General features: G+C 32.3%; 2 protein-coding genes across 2 annotated transcripts; one reads left to right on the top strand and one right to left on the bottom strand.

Moving 5' to 3' along the window:
- Positions 1-2,412: 2,412 nt before the first annotated feature.
- On the bottom strand, positions 2,413-7,522 carry LOC137822271 (serine/threonine-protein kinase Aurora-1-like). Its single transcript, XM_068627159.1, has 4 exons — positions 7,516-7,522; positions 3,059-3,176; positions 2,744-2,816; positions 2,413-2,668 (listed from the first exon to the last, which is right to left on the bottom strand). Exons 1-4 carry the CDS (start codon positions 7,520-7,522, stop codon positions 2,567-2,569), a joined length of 300 nt encoding a protein of 99 aa, XP_068483260.1. The 3' UTR covers positions 2,413-2,566.
- A 1,015-nt stretch (positions 7,523-8,537) lies between these two features.
- Positions 8,538-22,674, top strand: LOC137822966 (ATP-dependent 6-phosphofructokinase 6-like). The gene is made up of 13 exons (XM_068628019.1): positions 8,538-9,011; positions 9,115-9,161; positions 9,262-9,301; positions 9,660-9,722; positions 9,819-9,956; positions 10,965-11,123; positions 11,277-11,330; positions 19,171-19,239; positions 19,370-19,499; positions 19,855-20,120; positions 21,297-21,345; positions 21,522-21,676; positions 22,110-22,674. Exons 1-13 carry the CDS (start codon positions 8,907-8,909, stop codon positions 22,389-22,391), a joined length of 1,557 nt encoding a protein of 518 aa, XP_068484120.1. The 5' UTR covers positions 8,538-8,906; the 3' UTR covers positions 22,392-22,674.
- The last annotated feature ends 1,453 nt before the right edge of the window (positions 22,675-24,127 follow it).

The raw sequence follows: 24,127 nt of genomic DNA on the forward strand, positions 1-24,127 counted from the left end.
TTAAAATGGTCGAGTGATGACGAGTTATAATTACGAGTGATATGGTGTATTAGATTATATTGTAAATGTAACGTGTGGATCAATGTGTTTACCAATTTGTTATTTGTAAGTATTAAGTTTATGAGCATATGACTATAATGAATATCATTACTTCACTAATTATTTAAATTATGTATTGAGACATTAATGAAAGTTATTTTAGATCATTTATTATATGATGGATAAAATGTTAGTTTTTGAACAAATATATTTAATAAAAATATTTTAAAAGACATAGGTTTAACTTTCACTTGATAATGTGTCATAATTATGAATGGTATAATGTATTTAATTATATTGTATGAAAGTTACATATGTGAAATTATATCTTTACCATTTTATAAGTAGTAGTCGGAGAGATAACATTACTAGGATCAATCACCACATTCGAGGTATTATTCACTTTAGAGGTCAATGTTGCATCACGGTTTTGCCCTTAAAAAATGTTTCGGCGGGTTGGAGGAGAAAGAAGTATATAAATTGCCTTGACCTCGACTACTTAGTGATGTTGGACTATATTTGCGTAACAAAACAAGTCTTTCAGTCAAAGTCTAAGTCTATTATAAGAGAAGGATTCCCCTGATAGACTTAATTTAAACCTATTATTAAACTATATATTTTATTTAACAATTGTTTAAATCATATATATTCTCGCATAAGTAGGTGAAGGTGAGAAGTAGAGAATTATAATGGAAACGCAAAGTAACAAGTGTAAGATATATATAACTTATAAAGATAAAATATATTTATAAAGTATTATTTTAAAATAATCGATGTTAGTGTAAAATACCTTTAGGATATAAGAAGACTTTAAATAAAATAAAAAAACACATTTAGGATAAGTATTTTAAAACACATATGTTCAATATTTACTTGAGTTTAGGGAGTTTAGGGTAATGTTGTGGTTCTAAATCTTTTGAAACAAATTGTATATAATCTTTTAGTTTAAGAGCATATTTATAATTAATTTTATTATAATTGACTGATCCTTTTACATTATTTATATATTTATTATTTTTCACTTTGTATGGAATTAAATAATAACAAATTTAGTGTATATATATTAATTTTGTTATTTGTGTACATCTATACTATATTTGGTAACTTGTTTTTGTAAACTCTTATTAAAAAAAGAACCTTTTATTTTAACATGTATAATTTATAAGTTTGTAATTATTAAGGAATTAAGATTGAAAAGTCATACTTAATTATAGTTAAAAAAAAGGTTTACGTTTTTAGGCAACTTTTCACATGGCAAATTGTCAGATTACGACAAGGTAATATGAGTTAATTATATATTATTCAAGTTCATCATAATTTTTTTTTTTGGAAAAACAGCATTTTCAAGATAATTAAATTAATATTTTTAAAAATAATTTAATTATATTATTTTTCGAGCTATTGTTCTCTTAAGTAATATATTTATTTGTTGACACGTGTTAGGTAACTAAAATAATTTATGTTTATAATTTGCTTATAATTTTAATATATTATATAATTTTATTGTTTTTAATGTTATTCTTACTTTTTTTCACTCAATAAATTATTTTTGCCTGGCATTTTTAAAAATTATATTTTACTTAGACACTTATAATTTATTTTCAAATACATTAATTTTTATATTGCAATTTTAAATGACTGCAATATAATTCATTTTTTGATATATCACAAAAAGTGATTTTTTTTTCTAAGGCAAAAAGATAATAAAATTATGAAATGTGATGTACATTTTTAAAGTTGCTTTTATAATATATTAAAAAGTTATATGTAATATGAAATGGTAATTATGACTTTTTTATCTTAAAAAAATTAATATATCAAAAACTTGTTACTATTAATCTTTGTTTACGTATAAAATAATAAATGTAAGAAATAATAATTATTTAAAGGGTGAAATATGTTTTTATTGTGTAGTTATAGTCTAAACTTTAGATTTTCATATAGAAAATTAACATTTTTTTTAGAAATTTTAAATGTAAAATATATTATAATATTTACGTTAATATAAAATATTTTAACATCCTAATCTTAATTTGCATTAAAAAAAATTCTCACGTAAAATAGTTTAACAAAATTTCATTCCAATAACATTTTAAATACAAATACTCGGAATTTTAAAATTTGAAATGGATAAAAATCAGTAAAAATATTTCATATTTAACCTTTATTTAAAAATTAATATAAAAGATAACCGTCATATTACACTGAAAATTTAAAAAAATTAACAGTAAAGTATTTTTAATTATCAAATTTGTAAAAAATAATAAATACGTTATATAATTGAGCTAGCTATGTATCTAAAAGTTATTAAAGACTTTGACTAACAAATAAGCAAAACTTGGCAAAAAAAAAACATTCCATAAAAGAATGAGCTGACACAATAAAGATTTTAATTGCGTTGAGCAAATTTTGAATTTGCATGCTGATTTGTAATTATGATTTGTCCGAAGCAAGGAAATACCGCTTCTACAGGAAAAAGTGAAGTCCAAAACATTAGTGTTTCATGTTTTAAGAACGATAAGGTATGCTAGCTCCTATATACACCAGAAGGCTCCGCATTCTGAACAATCCATGGATGTTCTAGGAGTTTGTGCAATGGTAACCGTTGTGAGGAATCCTTGATCAGCATCTGCAAATAAAAAGAATAGAGGAAAAAGTTTAGGCAAAAATGCTTCAACAAATCTACTAAGTTGACAACACAAACCTGACTGATAAGATCCTTTGCACCAGAAGACACAATTGGTTTAGGAGGGAACTTGAGATCCACATGTACTATCCTATAAAAAAAAAGTTTCCAAAAGGGCACATGAGATCCACTTCCACTACGATTTAGATTGAATTAATGCTTACAAAGCAGTAAATAAGAATAAACCAGTAACATGAAAGTCAGAAGTAGATTCAGTAGCACAAGCACCCTAGTTGGTTAAATTATTTAACATCAATCCCCTGGATAATAAAATAAAAATAGTCTGAGCATGATGCTGATGCTAATCTACATTTCGACTTATTAGTGTTTTACCTCCTGTAGGTATCCGAATGCTCTTTAGCCTCAAAGGGAGGAACCCCATAAAGAAATTCATAGCACAGAACACCAAGGCTCCATATATCCACACTCGCATCATGTTCAACACTCTCCACTGTTGAAACATCAGAAGTATTAACAAGAAATTATTATTTTATTTTGTCTTATTCAATCATATTATCTTTCCACGGGATGTATTTATCTTTCTATTAGTCTTTTTATTAGCAATAATAAGAATATATTACTTTAATGTCACTTTACTAATATTATTATTATTAGCGAAAGTGTATTTACATTTTTATTATATTAAAAATATATAATTTTATTATTTTTACGAATAATTAATTAAAAATAATACAAATTATATATATATATTAAAATTATGTAACCATTATTTTAAAAAAAGAGTTCGAAATTATGTAACCATTAAAAAAGAGTTAAAAAAATTCAAAAATTTATAAAAATAATATTGAAAAATTATGTAACCATAATTTTTTTAAAAAGAGTTCAAAATTATTTATTTTATTAAATACATTATTTTTTATTTATTAAAAAATAAAAAATAAAAAATTGAATTAAAAAATGATATTAAAGAAAATTATCAAATATATATTTTTATATAATGGTGTATAATTATGATTATTATTATTATTAAAGGGAACATAGGCGTTTCCTTATTTTTTATTTTTAATTTTACTATTATTATATGTATATTTGTATTTATTTAAATGAAATATAAATTTATGTGTATCGGTATGTATGAGAGATGTGTATCCTTATATATGAGAGATACAAAAAGTATGAGAGACACACTGAGAGCATGAGAGTCATGTTATTAGATTTCAAGAGATTTGAGGTAGAAGAGAGATAAAATGAGAAAGAGCGAAAAGATAAAAAAAATGGTAATAAAATTCCAAAAATTCAATTTGAAAAGCAACTGTGAAAATTGAAAATATAAAAATATATTTTAGAAAATTAAATTAAAAAACTTTATGATATATTTTATAAAAAATAAAAAATAACGGTTCATAATACAATAATAAAATTAAATATTAATATAAAAATAAAATAGAAAAATAATTAACATCATAAATTTGTTTTTATTATTATAGTTAAAATATTGTTATATTTAACCATATTAAAAAAATCACATGGTACTGTAGTTTGATAATGACCTTTCACTTTATTATAGATCTCTTATTGAATGTAAACATATATCAATTTGAAAATAGTTAAAATATTGTTATATTTAAGAACATCTATAATATCTACCATTTCACATTTTAATTCCAATCAACTTAAACCAATAAATTCTATAAATCCATTTTAATTTAAATCAATTTTCAATCGACTCAAAACAAGAAAATCCTGCAAACAATTTTTTTGAATTGGTGACCATGTTACCCTCACATTCAGATCTTCTAGCCTAAGATTCTATTGAAAATTTAAACTAGCTCCCTTTACCTTTACTTCAGCAAATGCTCACTAGGAGCCCAAACCTACCAAAAGCTTCAATAGTAGTTTAACATACACCACAAAGTCCTAATAAAGAATCTAATTGTATCACTCTGACTCTCACCTAACAAAGACTAACCCTAAAACAAAAATGGTCACATGCGTAAACTTAGATCGAGACAGATCTACAAGTTCAAAATTTAACTCAAAGAGAAGAGTAAAAATTGAACTAACTCTATCAGATAATCTTATAGATTTTGCTTTCAAGAGTTTAATGGTTGACTCTGATGAGTGGGGAGGTTATAATCTTATAGAGAAGAAAAAAAAAAGAAAAAAAGATTTTCAAAGAGATAGTAATTCTTTTAAAATAAAACCTGAATAACTTACATTTATATTTATATTTTATTTATTTATTTTAATAATAAAATATTCATGATCATTTAAAATATATTACTTATACTCTAATATAATTTTCTAAAAAAATGTTTGTGGATATTTTTGGCTCACATATTTCTCATAGAAATACAGGAAATAGGTGGGCTCTATTTATTTGAGTGTTGTTTTGGCATTTTTTCCTGGTTTTTTTAGCATGGTTTTTTAAAAAACCTATTGAATCCCTTATTTTTTCTGCCAAACCACACAAATAATTGTATTTGTAATTGGAACTTCGTTATCCTGTGATCTTATTTTCCCTCCTCACTGTTTCATTGATTATACTAAATGATAGCGATATCTTTGATTTGGATATATTTTACTGGAATCTCTTGCCATAAATAATTGTTATTATTAAAGTATTAAATCACGTAAAATATAATCAATTCCTACTATTCAAACATTTTTTACTATACACGAATAAAAAGGTTAATTGGTGTTTCAAATGTATCTTTAATACTGTAGTAATTTTAATAAAAGGTAATATGGTTTTAAATCATCAACATATCCAACTTTAAAAAATATTGTTATACTTTTGCGTTTACGTACATGATGTTAAAATAAACTAAATAAATATAATTTGTTGAGATTGTTCGAATAAGAAAAAATTAGTTATTGGAATATTGAAGTTTCAATAAATAAAATTACACATCTTTTACTAAAAAAACCACAAAATGGAGTCAAACATCAATGGAGATATTAGTAAAATGTTAAATGACAATACTTACTCTTTAAGTTACCTATACTAATTCAACTAAGGAGAGATCTTGAATTTTGTTTTATTGGAAAAATATCAGTTAAGCAACTTGATCTTGATTAAGCAATCTAATCCATAGAACTACAGTTTTTTTTTTTGTCTAAAATATATTTAAACTTGATTTGAAGTGTTAATATGTGTAATTATTATAATTTAAATATTTAACTATTATGTTTCGATGAGTTAAATTGGTCGAGAAATGATGTGTTATAATTATGAGTGATATGGTGTATTAGATTATATTGTATATGTAAGGTGGACCAATGTGTTTACCAATTTGTTATTTGTAAGAATTAAGTTTATCACATATGACTATAATAAATATCATTAGTTCACTAATTATTTAAATTGTGTATTGAGACCGTAATGAAAGTTATGTTCAAAAGTATTGAGTTTTATATGAATGTTAATTTAGTTAATATACTGCTACTTACAAAGATAAATTTTTCTTTTCGATCTTTTATGTTATGATGGATAAAATGTTAGTTTTTGAAAAAATATATTTAATAAAAATATTTTAAAAGACATATGTTTAAGTTTCACTTGATAATTTGTCATAATTATGAATGGTATAATGTATTTAATTATATGTTTATCATTTTATAAGTGGTAGTCGGAGAGATAATATTGCTATAGTCAATCAGCACATTTAATGTATTTTCTGCTTTAGAGGTCGGTGTTGTTCTTAAAAAATGCCTCAACCGGTTGGAGAAGGAAGAAGTATATAAAGTGTTATTGACATCGACTCCTTAGTGATGTGAGACTATATTTGCGTACTAAAACAAACCTTCAAATCGAAGTTTAATTGTGTGTTTGGATTGGGGAGGGGATTTGAGAGAATAAATTTGGAGTGATTTTAGAGGAAAAAAAAGAAAGATTCCTATGGGAGGCTTAATTTAAGTTTATTATTAATTTATATATCTTATTCGATGATTGTTTAAATCATAATATTCTTATCTAAGTAGGTGAGAAGTAAAGAATTATAACGAAACACAAAGTAACAAGTTTAAGATACAAATAACTTATAAAGATAAAATATATTTATAAAGTACTATTTTTAAAATAGTCAATATTAATAATATATTTTAATATAAGAAGACTTGAAATAAAAAAAACACAGGATAGGATAAGTATTTTAGAAGATATATGTTTAATATTTACTTGAGTTTAAGGTAATGTTGTGGTTCTATTTTTTTTTTAAACAAATTGTATATAATCTTTTAGTTTAACAATATATTTATAATTAGTTTTATTATAATTGACTGATCCTTTTACATTATTTATATATTTATTATTTTTCACTTTGTATGGAATTAAATAATAAAAAATTTAGTGTATACATATATTATTTATATTAATTTATTTGTGTACATCTATACTATATATTTGGTAACTTGTTTTTGTAAACTCTTAATAAAAAAACCTTTTATTTTTACATGTAAAATTTATAAGTTTGTAATTATTAAGGATTTAAGATTGAAAAGTCATACTTAATTATAGTTAAAAAAAGGCTTACGTTTTAAGGCAACTTTTCACATGGCAAATTGTCAGATTACAACTGAGTTAATTATATATTGTTCTAGTTCATCAATTTTTTTTTTTTGGAAAAACAGCATTTTCAAGATAATTAAATTAATATTTTTAAAAATAATTTAATTATATTATTTTCGAGCTATTGTTCTCTTAAGTAATATATTTATTTATTGACACGTGTTAGGTAACTAAAATAATTTATGTTTATAATTTGCTTATAATTTTATTGTTTTTAATGTTATTCTTACTTTTTTTTCACTCAATAAATTATTTTTACCTGGCATTTTTAAAAATTATATTTTACTTAGACACTTATAATTTATTTTCAATACATTAACTTTTATATTGCAATTTTAAATGACTGCAATATAATTAATTTTTTGATATATCACAAAAAGTGAATTTTTCTCTAAGGCAAAAAGGTAATAAAATTATGAAATGTGATGTACATTTTTAAAGGTGCTTTTATAATATATTAAAAAGTTATATGTAATATGAAATGGTAATTATTACTTTTTTATCTTTATGAAATTAAAAAAATAATAACTTTTTTTACTATATAAAAATTTGGTTACTATTAATCTTTGTTTACGTATAAAATAATAAATGTAAGAAATAATAATTATTTAAATGGTGAAATATGTTTTTATTGTGTTATCATAGTCTAAGTAGACGAGTTTTTGTTAGAAAATATATTGCTTTAGTAATTTTTTTTAGATTTATACATAGGTTTTTGAATTTTTTTTAATAGAAAATTAATATATTTTTTTTAAGAATTTTCAGCACAAAATATATTATAATATTTATATCAATAATTAATTAATATAAATTTTTTTAACATCTTAATATTAATCTATATTGGATTTTTTTTTCACGTAAGAAAAATTAACAAAAATTCATTCTAATAATATTTTTAAAAAGGGATAAAAATCAGTAAAAAAATATCATATTTAATCTTTATTTAAAAATTAATATAAAAAATAATCGTCATATTACACTGAAAATTTTAAAAAATTAACAGTAATTTTTTTTAATTATCGTATTTGTAAAAAATAATAAATATGTTATATAATTGAGCTAGCTATGTATAAAAGTTATTAAAGACTTTGAAACTTGGCAAAACAAATATTTCCATAAAAGAATGAGCTGACATAATAAAGATTTTAATTGCGTTGAGCAAATTTTGAATTTGCATGATGATTTGTAATTATGATTTCAAAATTGGTCCGAAGCAAGGAAATACCGCTTCTAGAGGTAAAAGTGAAGTCCAAAACATTGGTCCTACAACTTAGAATGAGCAGTATCCGGTAAAACTGCGCCACCTGTTTTCTGCGAACACCGCATCTTGGTAAAACCAAGTCCTTTGAATTCCAGAAGCACTTCTCGCGCACTCTCAACTCTACTATAGTATCAGATTCGATCTTGATCGTCCATCTCCACCACGATCACGCGGGTGGACGGTTAAGATCCATCGTGACCTGTCAGAACTCAGATTCTCGTTGAAACTAAACCAATCGGCGCACAACCAAGCTATAAGTGTTATTTCTCTTTTCGCACGCATTCCACCCTCTTTCTGCTTCGTCGTTCACCCACACTATACAGTCCAAAAACAATTTGCAAAAAAAAAAAAGAAACTGAGAAATAATAAAGATTCCGTAGGGAAGAACAATGGCGTCCAGCGATTCTGATTCGCAGTTGAAGATCGTCCATGGCGACGCTGGTTACATACTCGAAGACGTTCCTCATTTCACCGACTACATTTTAAATCTTCCTGTATCTCTCTCTCTCTAGGATTTACTCGATTACATTTGCGAACTGCGTCACATTGACGCATTCACTCGCCGCTTGTATGTGTAATATTTTTTGCTATTTGCAGACGTATCCGAATCCGCTTCGGTCCAATCCTGCTTACTCGGTTGTTAAGTAAGTGAATCGCTCTGGTTCGTGCTGTGATTGTGATCTGATATTGGAATGTGTTCTGTTCGAAACGTTGATTCTCTATTTTTTTTTTGTATCTTTTCAGGCAGTATTTCGTGCACATGGACGACACTGTGCCTCAGAAGGTTCTATCTGTTTTTATTTGCGATGGCGACCTGTTTGTGCATTTATTTCTCCGTTTCATCAATCTTAAACACTTCTGCTGTGTACTATTTTGAGTTGCCTGACGTGTTCAATTTCAACGACGACTTTGCGATTGAATTAATATATTATTGCTTTGTTCGATGATTGGCGGAACAGGAAAACCTTTCCATTGGTTTCTGATACTTAATCAATTATCGTTGATGAGAAAGACTGGACTGAACCTCTTTTTTCTTTCGATGGTGAAGAAGGAAAAAAAAATGGAACCGTGGATTTATTTCTTGTATATCATCACTAGCAAGATGCATTGTTGTTTATGCTTTTATTTTGCCTTTTTGATAGGTTGTTGTTCACAAGGATAGTCCAAGAGGTGTACATTTTAGACGTGCAGGCCCTCGACAAAAGGTAGTTTCCTTTGGTTGTTTGCATATATTAAGCATATTTGAGAATGAATAATTAATTCTGTTTCAACTCACCGACTCCTAATCTAATGCTGTTCAGGTATACTTTAAATCGGATGATGTGCACGCTTGCATTGTCACGTGCGGCGGACTCTGCCCTGGCCTCAATACCGTCATAAGGGAAATTGTCTGTGGTCTTTCTTACATGTATGGTGTTAACAAAGTCCTTGGAATTGATGTGAGTAAATTCTCTTTGATGTATGTTCATTACGTAATCTGTTGCTCTGGATTGTATATCCTCTGCTTTGCATTAGGTAAAAAAGCTGACACTGCTATGATGTGCTTCTCTGTCCCTGGCTTCTTTGTGTGTGTAAATTTTATTTCATCCTTGCAAATCAAATTGCATGGATAGTTTAGCGGACAATCAACCAAACAGACTCTGATTTTGTACACACTCTTGGTTTGGATTTACTCCTTATTTTCTTTTTTTAGAGGCATCCTAAATACAGTTAAATGTAGTCTAAGTTGCAACTTCTGAATTAAAAATTTGGTTTAGCTTCCAGCTTATGAGAGCTTTTGTTAAAAGATTTTCTAAGGTTAAGAATACCAAAATCTGTTAATTAATAAGTGCTCACGGAGAAGTTAAATGAAAAGGCTTTAGAAAAAGGTTAAGGTTCATAAATTAATTTAAACTCACCAAGAAGTTAGATTCAGCTTATCTCCTTAATTCATTCTATTTTCTTTTTCCTTAGATGTTTATTAGGAAGTTTATCCAACCTAGCTTTCGTAGCTGCTTGGTTTTTCTTTACGGCTTTAGATCTGGGAATTTTCTTTGTTTTGTTGTTACTGAACCAGTTTGGAATTTCTTGTAACAAAACAAATCAATGTTTATTTGGGAACCTTGATGACCAATGGCTATGCAACAGATTATGAGCCTTTTTTTCTTAAATGAAAGCATTCCAATAATTGGTAGGTTAGATGAATCCTACATTTTGAAAAGGCAACATATTGAATACAAAGTGTGATGTAGTGTTTACATGAGATGTGTGCATTTCATTGTTTTTGCAAGTTCTGGCAAATTAATGCAGGTGTTTAATGAGAATATTCTGTGGATACCTGACTGAACAGACTTTTGGGTTTCATAAAGACGATTTACTATTCACATTATTTTTCCTGTTGGTTTTTTAACCTCAGTTACTTATTGATCCCTTGTCTTCACTACTATATTGTATCCAATATTACACAGGGAGGCTATAGAGGTTTTTATTCCAAGAACACCATTAATTTAACACCTAAGGTGGTCAATGACATCCATAAGCGTGGGGGTACAATTCTTGGCACCTCACGAGGAGGCCACGATACTGGCAAGATAGTTGACAGCATCCAGGATCGAGGAATTAATCAGGTTTACCTTATGTGTCAACTGTATTATAATAAAGTTTCTAATGATGATGAATGCTGGGATCACAAATTTAGAGTTTTGTTATATCAATGTGCTTGAAACCTTAGTAGGTTATTGTCATTGCATGGGTTTTCATTGTTTGGGTTATTATTGCAGGTTTATATTATTGGAGGAGATGGTACACAAAGAGGAGCAGCTGTGATTTATGAGGTAGGTATAGAAATTCTAAGTTTTTAATAATGTAATTTTTCTATCTTTGGTCTACAATAAAAAAATAAGAATACAATTTCATTGAAGAAAAAATATGTTTAATATATACCTTTTATGAGTGGCATATTTGTGTAATTTATTTTGGTTTATTTGTTGATTTTCTTGATTATGTTTAATGAAGCCAGCTAATCAGGCATTCCAAGTTTAATTTGCTTTCTGCATCTTAGTTGACATTGCATAAGCTTACACATGTTCACTCTACTTGCTGACGACACTAAGAGAAGATAGTACAAATAAAATAATTTCAGATGACAAATTATAGATTATTAATAATTAATGACGTTCTTACAAGGACTGAATAACCATATAAGACCATGATGCCTTCAACTTTCTCTCTTGTGCTTGTGTGCTTGTGTCTTTAGGTTTCGAGACATGCCAGGATGTCTCCTCCGCACTTTTCTGACTGAGAGGGATGATGTGTCTGCAAAGACACTTTGATTCTTATGTTAGCAAAGCGTATTGAAAGCGTAATAAATGTGCAATCAATGAACCATGTATACTTCATAAATGTGAACCTATTTATAATATTTTAATGGGCTTTTACCTAGATTAACTCTATCCAATATCCTTAATATCTAATTAGTGCCTTACCAAATATTTAGTTTCTTAATGGTGTTTATTTTGCTAATCCGATCTGATGTTGGTGTAGATGATCGATACCATCTAGCCCCCCAGTAATACATTGCCCCCCTAGGCTCGAGAGGCAGTTGAAAGGTTTACGAAGGAAAGAAAATTTCCATTTCTTTTGTGGTTGAGACCTTTTTGTCTATCACATTAGACTGACCCCTCATGCTTGAGAAATGACTAGGAATAAAGATTTTAGATGGAAGTGATAAGAGGTTTAAAATCAATCATGTCAGTAGTTATGAAGAAACGTGTGTTGGCAATTACACTCTTGGGAAGTGAAAGTGGTTCACATTCAAGGATTGTAGGATCTTAAAAATCTAAGTGGTGATGGTTGTTGCGATCTTGTGTCGTGTCTATAAATAGAGTTGGTCCCTTTTGTGGGACAACTTGTTTATAAATTTTGGTCTAGGAGGCAGATAAACATATCGTTTTCGTTAGGTTAGTATGCCTACTCATTCAGGCTCTAAGACTTCTTCTGGTGGATTGTTGGCTAAGGAAGACCGATTATTTGAGAAAGTAAATGTAGATGACGATTCTCTAGAAATCATCTAGTGTTGAGGAGGTTAGCAATGGTCAATACGTTTATGATTTGACTGTAATGATGGCCTTAGAATGGGTGGAGGATGACTTACTACTTCAACAAGGTTATGAATGGGTTGAGCCTAACATGCGAGAATATTTTTTGAAGTATCGGTCGTCATGTTTGTACGTTCAACAAGAGTGTCAGTATGCTTGATGCTTCCGTGGAGGAAGACATCATTTTAATAGATTGGGTGAGTGCCATTGATAATGTATGTCATGATTGAGAAGGGTTCTCGGACGAGTTCTTCTTCATGTATGTGTGCTTGATCATTGATATTCACATTCGCTTTCCTTTTGACGAGTTGACAATGGGGGTGCTTTAACTACTAAACATGGCACCAATTTAACTTCATCCCAACAGTTAGGCTTTGCTCCAAGCGTCTCGAGTTATCTGTTGAGCACTTCGCTTGAAACCCTACCCCTAGGTATTCTTTTCTTGGCGTGTGGTGTCTCAAATCGGACCTTGTTGCTGAAGTATTTAAGTTCTTCTAACCATATGAAATTAGCCGCCCGATGTCTTAGTTCATCCAATATGATTGTGGGCTTTTTGCCTAGTCTTAGAGTAGTGACCATGTGGTGTAATGCCACCTCGGGATTCAAGTTTCATATGTTAAGCGCCACCTTGACAATGCGCTCCATTAAGGTTCGCTTTCTTGCTTGTGTCTTCATGTTTCAAGACGCGTCAAATGTCTCCTTCACACTTCTTTGACCGAGAGGGGATGGTGTGCCTGCAGAAACATTCCAACGCTCATGTCAACAAAGTATATTGAAAGCCCAATAAATATGCAATCAATACATAATGTATACCTTATAAATGTGGACCAATTTATTATATTTTAGTGGACTTTTACCTGGATGAGTGTTACGTACCCAGAACTCACACACAGACACCACAAAGACACAGAGAAAAATACTGAATGACCTCTGTATTATTGGAATTGTACATTGTATTTGGATAACAACCAAGGAAACAAGTTTTCCTTCTCCACAGGAATGAACCTGTTAACAAACTGAATTCACCAAAGACATCCCTTTCCCCAGACCGGTTGGTCTTTATTTAAAGACCAACCCTTCCTAACCACTAACTGCCACCTACCCTTTATTTCTCCTCTAATACACTTTCCAAACTCTCTCCTTATTTCCCTTATGTTGTGTCCTCCCTTCAGACAGAACAACCTTGTCCTCAAGGTTGAATTCTGGAAACTGGTCCTGGATGATCTTCACGTCTTCCCATGTCGCCGTGTCCTTATCCCCTTATTCCATTTCACTAGAATCTGCGGAATGTTTGCTCCTTGGACGATTCGCTCCCGTCTATCCAAGATCTCTGTTGAATAATAACCTCCCGCCTGTCTTGCAACTCTTTCGGTAATTCAGGTTGAACTTCGTGCGACCCTACAACCAGCTTTAGTTGAGATACATGGAACACCGGATGTATTCGAGCTGTGTCAGGTAGTTGGAGTTTAAAAGCCACCGACCCTACTGCAGCTACAACTGGAAAAGGCCCATAGTATTTGGCTGCCAGCTTTGGATGCAGTTGAGTGGGCATGGACAACTGCTTATGAGGCCGAATCTTCAAGTAGACCATATCTCCTATTTTAATTGGAGATGGTCGTCTATGGCGGTTGGCAAAATGAGACATTTGATCCTGTGCCCTCCTTAGATGAAATTTAAGTTGGCCTCATCCCGGTTCCTCAAATCCTGCTCCACTGCTTCTACCATAGTTTCTCCTGGCACAAAGCGTGCTAATGAAGGGGGTGGTCGGCCATACACTGCGTCGCCCCGTGAAAACTAGTGTTATACCAATACTCTGCCCATGGAAGGAACGTCGCCCACAACTTTCGTTGTTCTGAACTAAAACACCGTAGGTACGTCTCTAGTGTTCTATTCAAAACTTCGGTGACCATCCGTTTCGGGGTGATACGTCGTGCTCATCTTCAACGTTCCCCTGCAACTTAAACAGCTCCTTCCAAAACAAGCTTAAAAAAGTTGAATCCCTGTCACTTACAATCAACGATGGGATACCATGTAATCGTACTATCTCTTTCACAAATACCTCCGCGATCGTTCTCGCGAATACGGGTGTTTCAGTGCAATGAAGTGCCCATACTTGCTTAGACGATCTACTACCACCAAAACTGCGTCCTTCCCACCTGATTTAGGAAGTCTGATAATGAAGTCCATGCTTATCTCTTCCCACACTGTTTTTGGAATCGGCAGTGGCTGAAGTAGGCCTTGAGGCGAACACGTTTGATATTTATTTTGTTGGCACACCACACACGCTTGGACATGGTCATTGACAGATTTTTTCATGCCCATCCAATGTAGAGACTGACCTATTCTCCTATAGGTGCGAAAAATTCCCGCGTGTCCCCCTAACGGAGTAGTGTGATACTTGTGCAGTAGCCTGGGTATCCAACTTGACGACGCTGATATCACCATCCGCCCCTTATAATGTAATCTTCCATTCTCTAGGGTATAATTTCTGTGTGTCTCCGGATTGATTTTTTAACTCCTCCATAATCTTCTTTAACATCAGGTCTTGTAGATTTTCTTCTTCCACTACTTCCACGTCCTCCCAATAAGGTTTGGACAAGACATTGATTTCCGCCGTTCTTTCTTCCTCTTCCTCCCATCTTTGTGACAATGCGTCTGCCACTCTATTAGACGCTCCAGGTTTATACACAATGTCAAAGTCATACCCCAGTAATTTGGCTAACCAATTTTGTTGGTTCTGGGTGGTAATCCGCTGTTCCAAGAGATACCTCAGGCTCTTCTGATCTGTGTATATTGTGAAATTCTGCCCCAACAGATATGGTCTCCAATGCTGAATAGCTAACACCAAAGCCATTAACTCCTTTTCGTATATTGATTTTGTGAGAGAGGTCTCGGCCAATGCTTTACTAAAAAAAACGATTCGTTGTTTTTCCTGAGACAACATTGCTCCCAATCCTGTGCCCGACGCATCACACTCAATGCAGAAAGGTTGGCTGAAATCTGGCATTCTTAAAACCGGCGCGGTCGTGACTGCTGTCTTTAATTGCTGCATGGCTTCCATGCTCTCTGCTGTCCACCCAAAATTCCCCTTCTTAAGCAGTTGAGTTAAGGGCCTAGCCAAACGTCCATAGTTGTATATGAACCTCCTATAGTACCCCGTTAGTCCCAAGAATCCTCTTAGAGCTTTCAAGGATTTAGGTGCTACCCACTGCAAGATGACTGAAACCTTCTGAGGATCCATTTGAACCCCTTGTCCTGAAATAATGTGCCCCAAATACTGCACCTCTTGCTTGCCAAATTCGCATTTCTTATAGTTTGCGTAAAACTGGTGTTGCTGCAGTGTCTTCAGAACCTGGCCCAGGTGTTCCAAGTGCTCCTCCCACGTTTTACTATAAATCAGAATGTCGTCAAAGAAGACCAGCACAAACTTCTTGTAAAATGCCATTCATTGTGCACTGAAACATGGCCGACGCATTAGTTAATCCAAATGGCATAACCAACGTTTCATAATGTCCATGGTGGGTACGAAAGGCGGTCTTGGGTATATCCGATTCATGCATGCGGATTTGATGGTATCCTGCCCTTAGATCTACCTTAGAAAAGAAATGGGCTCCATACAATTCATCTAACAGTTCTTTTATCACCGGAATAGGAAACTTATTTGGAATAGTAGCCTTGTTCAGGGCCCTATAATCCACGCAAAATCTCTAGCTGCCATCCTTTTTTTTAACGAGTATCACTGGACTAGAATAAGGGCTATTGCTAGGCCTGATTATCCCGCTCTTCATCATTTCCTCCACTTGTTTTTCTATTTCTGACTTCAGCAGATATGGGTACCGGTATGGCCTAACATTAATGTGGTCCACCCCTGCTTTAATAGGGATTTTATGATCAATTGCTCTGCTGGGAGGTAGTTGCTTGGGTTCTTCAAAACCCCCCTCATACTCCCTCAACACTCTGTCCAAATCTGTTGTTTGCTCCAGCGTTAATTCTGCAAGCTCTCGGTTATTCCCAGACTGATTTGGACTGGATTGGGTCGCGCCTTCCATCCCCCATACTTGGGACATTGCCTCAATCTCGCTCTCTTTTTTGAGTGCCTTTGGTGTTACCAATGTTCTAGCTAACTTGTGATCTCCTTTGATGTGCACTTTCTCTCCTTCTATGCAAAAACTCATGGTCAACGTCTTCCAATTTATTTTCACTTCCCCCAACGTTGCCAGCCATGCCACTCCAAAATCACGTCTACACTTCTGAACTCAAATAAGAAGAAGGTCTCCTTGATCATGTAATTTCCCAGGTATACCTCTATCTCTGGACAACACCCACTTGCTGTTTTTTTATGGCCATCCCCAGTCTCACGTTGTACGTTGGTGTGGATTCCACATGTAATCCCAACTGTTTGACCAGCTCTGTCAAGATAAAATTGTGGCTAGCCCCATTGTCAATTAACACCATTGCTGGTCTATTTTTAATGGACCTCTGTAATTTCATGGTATGCGGTTGTGTTAGACCTCCCGCAGAAAAAATGGACAGATCCATTTGGTGATACTCCCTCTCTTCTTCCTCCTCCTCTCCAATTTCTTCAATCTGCCCCAACAAGCCCTGATTCTCATCCACTGGACTTCCTTCCTCCTCTACACAAATGATTACTCACTCTTAAGTTCTTCTCTGGATAGCGATGTTCTGGGTTGTAAGCCCCTCCACAGTGAAAACACCTACCCTTTTCCCTTCGTCTCACATACTTCGGGTAAGGCAGTGTCCTTGATCCTTTGTTCCTTGCCCCTTTCCCTGGACGGAACTCTTGGTTGGATGATGCAGTTTCCTTCCTTGCATTTCTCGCCATACTTGACGTCGCGGGACCGCTGTTCCCCTATATACTTCTGTTCGCCTAGTTATTCACGAATGCCCAAAAAAGCCCATACTCCTATACCCTGTGCTGCCTCCTTTTTCTTCTTTTAAGGCCTCCTCTACATCAAGAGCAATCTCCATTGCCCTCATCACTTCTTTTAGTTCATGGGGTCTGATCTGATTTCGAATTCGGGGTTGTAACCCCGCAAAAAAATATCCCAGTAACTGCTCTTCCCCTGTCAACGGTGCCTGGGACACTAGTCCTTCAAAATCTTGAATGTAATCCTCCACTCTTCCATTCTGTTTGAGTTTGGCTAGCTTCTCAAAGACCGAACGCCTTTCTTTTCCCCCAAATCTCCTGTTTAAAGCCATTGAAAATTCTTCCCAAGAATGGTTCTTGGAGTTCTTTCTCCAGAACGTGAACCAAGAGTTGGCACTGCCCTCCATGCTGACGAAAGCCAGATGCAGTCTTTCCTGGCCTGATACCTTCTACACTTTGAAAAACTTTTCAGCTCTTGCCACCCATCCCAACGGATCTGTTCCTTCAAAACTGGGCAACTCCACCCTCTGTGTCCATGATCTCAGTTCTTCTTCCTCTTCCATATCAGATTTTGACCCGTGTCATGACTGCTCACTCCTTCTTTCTCCTCCATTCACCGAGCTTTCCCCTCCGTCGGATGCTCTATCTCCCTTCTTGATGTCCCTCAACAATTCTTTTATGTCAAGAAGACTCTCCTTCAACCCATGAATCTCCGTCTTCATCTCCACCATCATCTTCCCCTGTTCGCTGGCTAATTTTTCTAATGCCCCTGTTCTCTGTTCCATCCCTTACTCCTTGTTCTCGATTTTTCTTTTGGATCCGGCAGGTCAGACCAATTTGTTACGTACCCAGAACTCACACAGAGACACCACGAAGACAGAGAAAAATACTGAATGACCTCTGTATTATTGGAATTGTACATTGTATTTGGATAACAACCAAGGAAACAAGTTTTCCTTCTCCACAGGAATGAACCTGTTAACAAACTGAATTCACCAAAAACATCCCTTTCCCCAAACCGGTTGGTCTTTATTTAAAGACCAACCCTTCCTAACCACTAACTGCCACCTATCCTTTATTTCTCCTCTGATACACTTTCCAAACTCTCTCCTTATTTTCCTTATGTTGTGTCCTAACAATGAGCCTGGATTAAATCGATCCAATAGCCTCAATACCTGATTAGTAATACTAAATATTTAGTTGCGTAATGGTGTTTATTCCTCTAATCCGAGCTGATGTTAGGTAACCGACATCATCTTATCACTCTTATCAAAGAGTAGTACAACTAACAAGTCTCACATTCATCCCTTCTATTTGTGCAAGGTGGGGAACTGTATATTTTTGTAATAAATGCTATTTCTGATCTTACATTTGAGCCCTTTTTGTTTCATTCCAATAAACAGCACAATGATGATAGTTTATACCTCATGTAAATGTAGTTTCAGTGTCAAATTAAATAGAGTCACCTTAAACTATGTTGGTTTTCAAATTGAGTTTCTGTGGTGCAGTACTGCCTTTTACATATGGGTCGAGCTTCATGATAGTTTCAAGGGCCTGTTAGGAGCATGTGATTTTACTTAAACAAATTTGGTAGCATAAAATTAATGACTGCCTGATTGACCTGTAATTGTTCTTGGCATCTTTTAATATATGAATTAAGCATTATGAATATATTTTGGTATTATACAGGAAGTTAGACGGCGGGGTCTGAAGGTAGCAATTGCTGGAATTCCCAAAACCATAGATAATGACATCCCGGTATGCTTGATCAAAATGTCATGTCATTTTGTTTGTCTAGAACTCTAACGTTACTATTAAAATGCATCTGAAGTGTTGGTTATCTATGTTTGAGAAAACTTCATGTGGGAATTATCTTGTTTTACTTTAGGTTATTGACAAATCCTTTGGTTTTGATACTGCGGTCGAGGAGGCTCAACGTGCCATTAATGCAGCTCATGTTGAATCTGAAAGTATTGAGAATGGCATTGGTGTTGTAAAGCTAATGGGACGTTATAGTGGTATGAATACTTTGCATTTTTTTTATATTTTTTAGGCATCTAATTCAGATTATTTAAGCCCAAATTGGTTTCCCTGTTGGCTCTCAATCAGACTTGTGTTTTTTTGAATTAGCTCCTCTAAAATTTAGAGGATAAAGGCACTGATAACTGTTAATAGAAGAAGAAAAAGATTGAGATTGTTACTAACTTTGGAAACTTTTCGTACTTTATTTGATTTTATCATAATTCTCAACTGTTTATTTTTTAATCAACAATTGTAAGTGCATTTTATCCTCCAAAGAAGACCAGTTCTTTTACAGGAGCTGGATCTATTTGTTTTCCTTTTCCTGTGTTATGACGAGTACTGTGACTGCAGGCTTTATTGCTATGTATGCTACTCTTGCTAGCAGAGATGTAGACTGTTGCTTGATTCCAGAATCACCCTTCTACCTTGAAGGAAAGGGTGGACTTTTTGAATTTATTGAGAAAAGGCTGAAAGAAAATGGACATATGGTCATAGTCATAGCTGAGGGAGCAGGACAAGATCTTCTTACTGAAAGCATGCAAGCCATGGACCAGAAAGATGCTTCTGGAAACAAATTACTTCAAGATGTTGGTTTATGGATATCTCATAAGATCAAGGTATTGTTATACATGAGATGGTTCTTAAAACATAATTCTTTTTCCTTGGAATTTTTGTAGTATAATTCTACTTGCATAATTATACATCTCTGAGGAATTAATTACTTGGGGAGATCTTTCAAATTTTTATTAATTGGTTGGACAATATTTGATAGAAGCTGGATCAGAATTATATAAAAATCAATGAATTTGTATGGAATTATCTCCCCGTTCTCTAATTATATCCCTCCCTTTTTGTCTCCTCGTCTTATCTATGTAGGAAACTTGCCTTAAAACTTCTAATTTTCTCCACTCAATTAACTTATTCAGGATAACTACTGATATATTGTAATTAATTAGTGAAGTGGTTACCTAACAATATTCTTTTGATTAATTTCTATCTTATTGGGCTGTATTTCACTCCCTTAAGATAGATGTCCATGATAATCTAATCTCTGCCTTGCTGAGCACTAAAAACATTTTTGGATTCTTGAACTGTTAAAAAATACAAAAGTAGTTAGAAATTTGTTATGCGTCATCTGGTGAAACATTTTGAGGTGAGTTTTTCCTGATTTTGTTTCCTCTGCACTATCACTACTGTGTATATAATAGTAAATAGCTCACAACTTATCGTAGTCCTCTCCATCTCAGCAAATTGTTAGATGGCATATGTGTGTGTAGTTGTATATTGTTTATCTATATATATATATATATTTACTGTTCTTACCAGGACTGAAATGACCTTTTAAGATCGAGATGCGTTTTTCAACTTGCTCTCGTGCTTGTTTGCTTGTGTCTTCGAGTTTTGTGTCATGCTAGGATGTCTCCTTCGCACTTCTCTAATCTAGAGGGGTGATGTGGGCCTGTACAGATGAAGCTCAAGTCAACAAAGCGTAATAAATGAGCTATCAATAAACAATGTATACCTCATAAATGTAAACCTATTTATAGTATTTTAATAGACTTTTATCTGGATGGGCCTAAATTAACTCCCAATAACCTTAATACCTTATTAGTGCCTTATTGAGTATTTGGTTCTGTAATGGTATTTATTTTGCTAATCCCACTTGATGTCCGCGTAGGTGACACGGAGAGTAGTACATTTACAAGTCATGTTTTAGGGTTTTTTAGTTAGAAAAATCAATTGTACAATTCTCTTTCTTTCCCTTTTAAAAAACATTTTTCGTTCTGTAATAGGACCACTTTGCAAGGAAGGATAAAATTGCCATCAATCTTAAATATATAGGTCAGTTTCTCTTACATTATTTTCTTCTTCTTTTGACCTATTATTTATAGCTTTACTTAGTCTTCCATTTTCATTTGGGATTTGAAAAGTTTCTAAATATTCGAATTTAACAACTATTTAATTTCTAACTGAGTGTTCTGCTTGGTGGAATAAGCTTTTTTTTTTGTATCTGCTAGATCCAACCTACATGATCCGGGCAATTCCAAGCAACGCATCAGATAATGTCAACTGTACACTTCTTGCTCAGAGTGCAGTCCATGGTGTAATGGCAGGGTATAGCGGATTTACAGTTGGACTGGTCAATGGCAGACATACTTATATTCCATTCAATGTGAGTTACTACATATCCTTACCCAAATGTTGGATTGTTTCATAATGTTTTCCTCTTTTTTTGGTTTGGGTACAATAATTTTCTATTCTTATTTTTTATTATCAAGGGGATGGGGCTTAAGCGGTTGGATTTTGAGTTCTATTTTGTGAGTGTGCCTTTGTGAGTGTGCCGGACTTGAACAGGATTGTCTTCTTAGGAAATTCCTGCGTTCAAGGAAAAAAAGAAGAAGAGATATTCGCTAGTTAGCTACTATCATTGGGACGGAAGAATGATATTTACAATATTCATAGAGTTTGTTTTATGTTTTAGCGCACTGTGTACAGAATGAACATGACTAGTTGTTTTCTATTGCTTCTCCAATTTTACATTGATGGTTTATATTCAGAATTGATCTTTATACAATAGAGAGTTTATGTTCAAATTTTGATACCAGAGAATCACTGAGAGGCAGAACAAGGTTGTAATTACTGACAGAATGTGGGCAAGACTCCTTTCTTCCACCAACCAGCCAAGCTTTTTGAGCCCCAAAGACTTAGATGAAGCCAAGAAAGCAGAACAACCTCCGAGTGAATTGTTAGAAGGGAGCAATTGCAATGATATTGGTGAAGCTGAGAAAAAAGAAAACAATTTCCCTCATTTGTTACATGGGGACAATTTCAAAGATGAACAACAATCTGAAAACCATGCAGACAATAGTATCCAGACAATAAATTAGATATAGATTTGTTTACCTTCAAGTGTATTTGGTGATATGTATCATTTTTACCCAAGCCCTACAGTCTCCAAAAGCCTGGGGTAATAGGAGCTGTTCTTTTTGTCTCTTTCCTTGTTTTGCTAGTTGGTTGGTACATCTTGTTTTACTTCATTAGGGGCTTGAGGGACTAGTTTATCTTGTTGTATGTCTGTTTTGTTGTTGTTCTATGTATTTGATAGCGAGTGGCTCCAGTTTTTATAAACAGTTTTACTGGAACGAGGTATAAACACACGCTTTTTTAGTATCTTTTTTTTTCTTCCCTTTAATCTTACGTTTGTATAATGTGATAACCGGACCTTTCCCTATGAATAAACACATACTAAACTGAAATTTTTTATATACATATAAGTTTGAACAACATGCATTACATTAAGTATTTTATGGGTGAGGAAGCTCTTTGTCCACCCAACTAAACAAATCTAGTCAGAATGGAATGAACGCCATTACACTTTTAACCTTAATCCAAGGCTTTAATCAATTCATCTGGACATAACTTCTATAATTAAAACTATGAAAAATTATGTTTTTAGAAACCATTTCCTACAACATGATAAAAGTTGGGGTGATGTGAGTGCATGTGATAAAGTGATGGAGACCATTTGATAAAAGAGTCCATGATTATTGGAAAATAATTCGATAATGTCAAGATTATGTTATATAATATAATAAAATATTAATAATAATTAAAAATAATAATAGTTAAAATGATAATAATAAAAATATTTTTTTAAAATAAGTAATAATAAGTGAATTATAAAATACTACTAATAATATCAATAAATAATAAAAATGGTAATAATAATAAATTTTTAAAAAATAATAAAAATGTTAATAATAATAAATTCTAATAAAGATAATAAAATTAAAATTAAAATTAAAATTAATAATAATAATAAAAGTTTAAAATAAAAAATAATAGTGAATTAAGATAACAGTAATAATAATAAATTTAAAATAATAATAATGAACAGTTATAAATAATTTAATATTTGATTAAAAGTAATTTATAACATAAGGATAATTTAAATATTTTTATAAATACATTTTATAACTATCACGATTCAATTACTAAAGTTTCTTAGAGAAATATTGATGTCACGTACAATAATTTTTTTTAATAATTGTTCCATTAAAATTATTTGATTGTGAACTTGATTCTTCATAAAAAAAATTCCGTCTAAATGATTTGTTTTTTGGAATATAACTCGTGAACTTAATTTTGAAAATAATTATTATGTTAAAGATATGATAAATTATGCACGCATTTTCTCTGGAGTCTTTGAATATATGCTAAGAAAGTTTTGGTGCACTTTTTTCTCAATTTTCGTAAACATTGTTCTGGTTTTTCAAGCTTCTTCCACTCTTTCTCCTTGCAGATGTTCAGCATATCGAAACACAAAATGAGAAAGACCTTGTGCTGTTGAGTCTCTATTGCTATGACCATTATGGTGATGGAAGAATGTACTCTAGTGGCTATTTTAGTGTATGTGTTCTGCTATTTTTTTTCATGAATACAAACAATAACACTTTTTTACTCACATCTTATGAGAATAATACACATTATTTATTTAATTCATTTAAATAAAAATAAATAAATTTATTCAAAATTTATATTTTATATTTTTTATTAATTTTTTTAAAAAATATTTTTTATGCAGATAGTTACAGACCTAGATAGTCACTGACCTGCAGGCCAA

This window comes from Phaseolus vulgaris, chromosome 9 (genome assembly GCF_000499845.2).
Source record: "Phaseolus vulgaris cultivar G19833 chromosome 9, P. vulgaris v2.0, whole genome shotgun sequence".
NCBI lineage: Eukaryota > Viridiplantae > Streptophyta > Magnoliopsida > Fabales > Fabaceae > Phaseolus > Phaseolus vulgaris.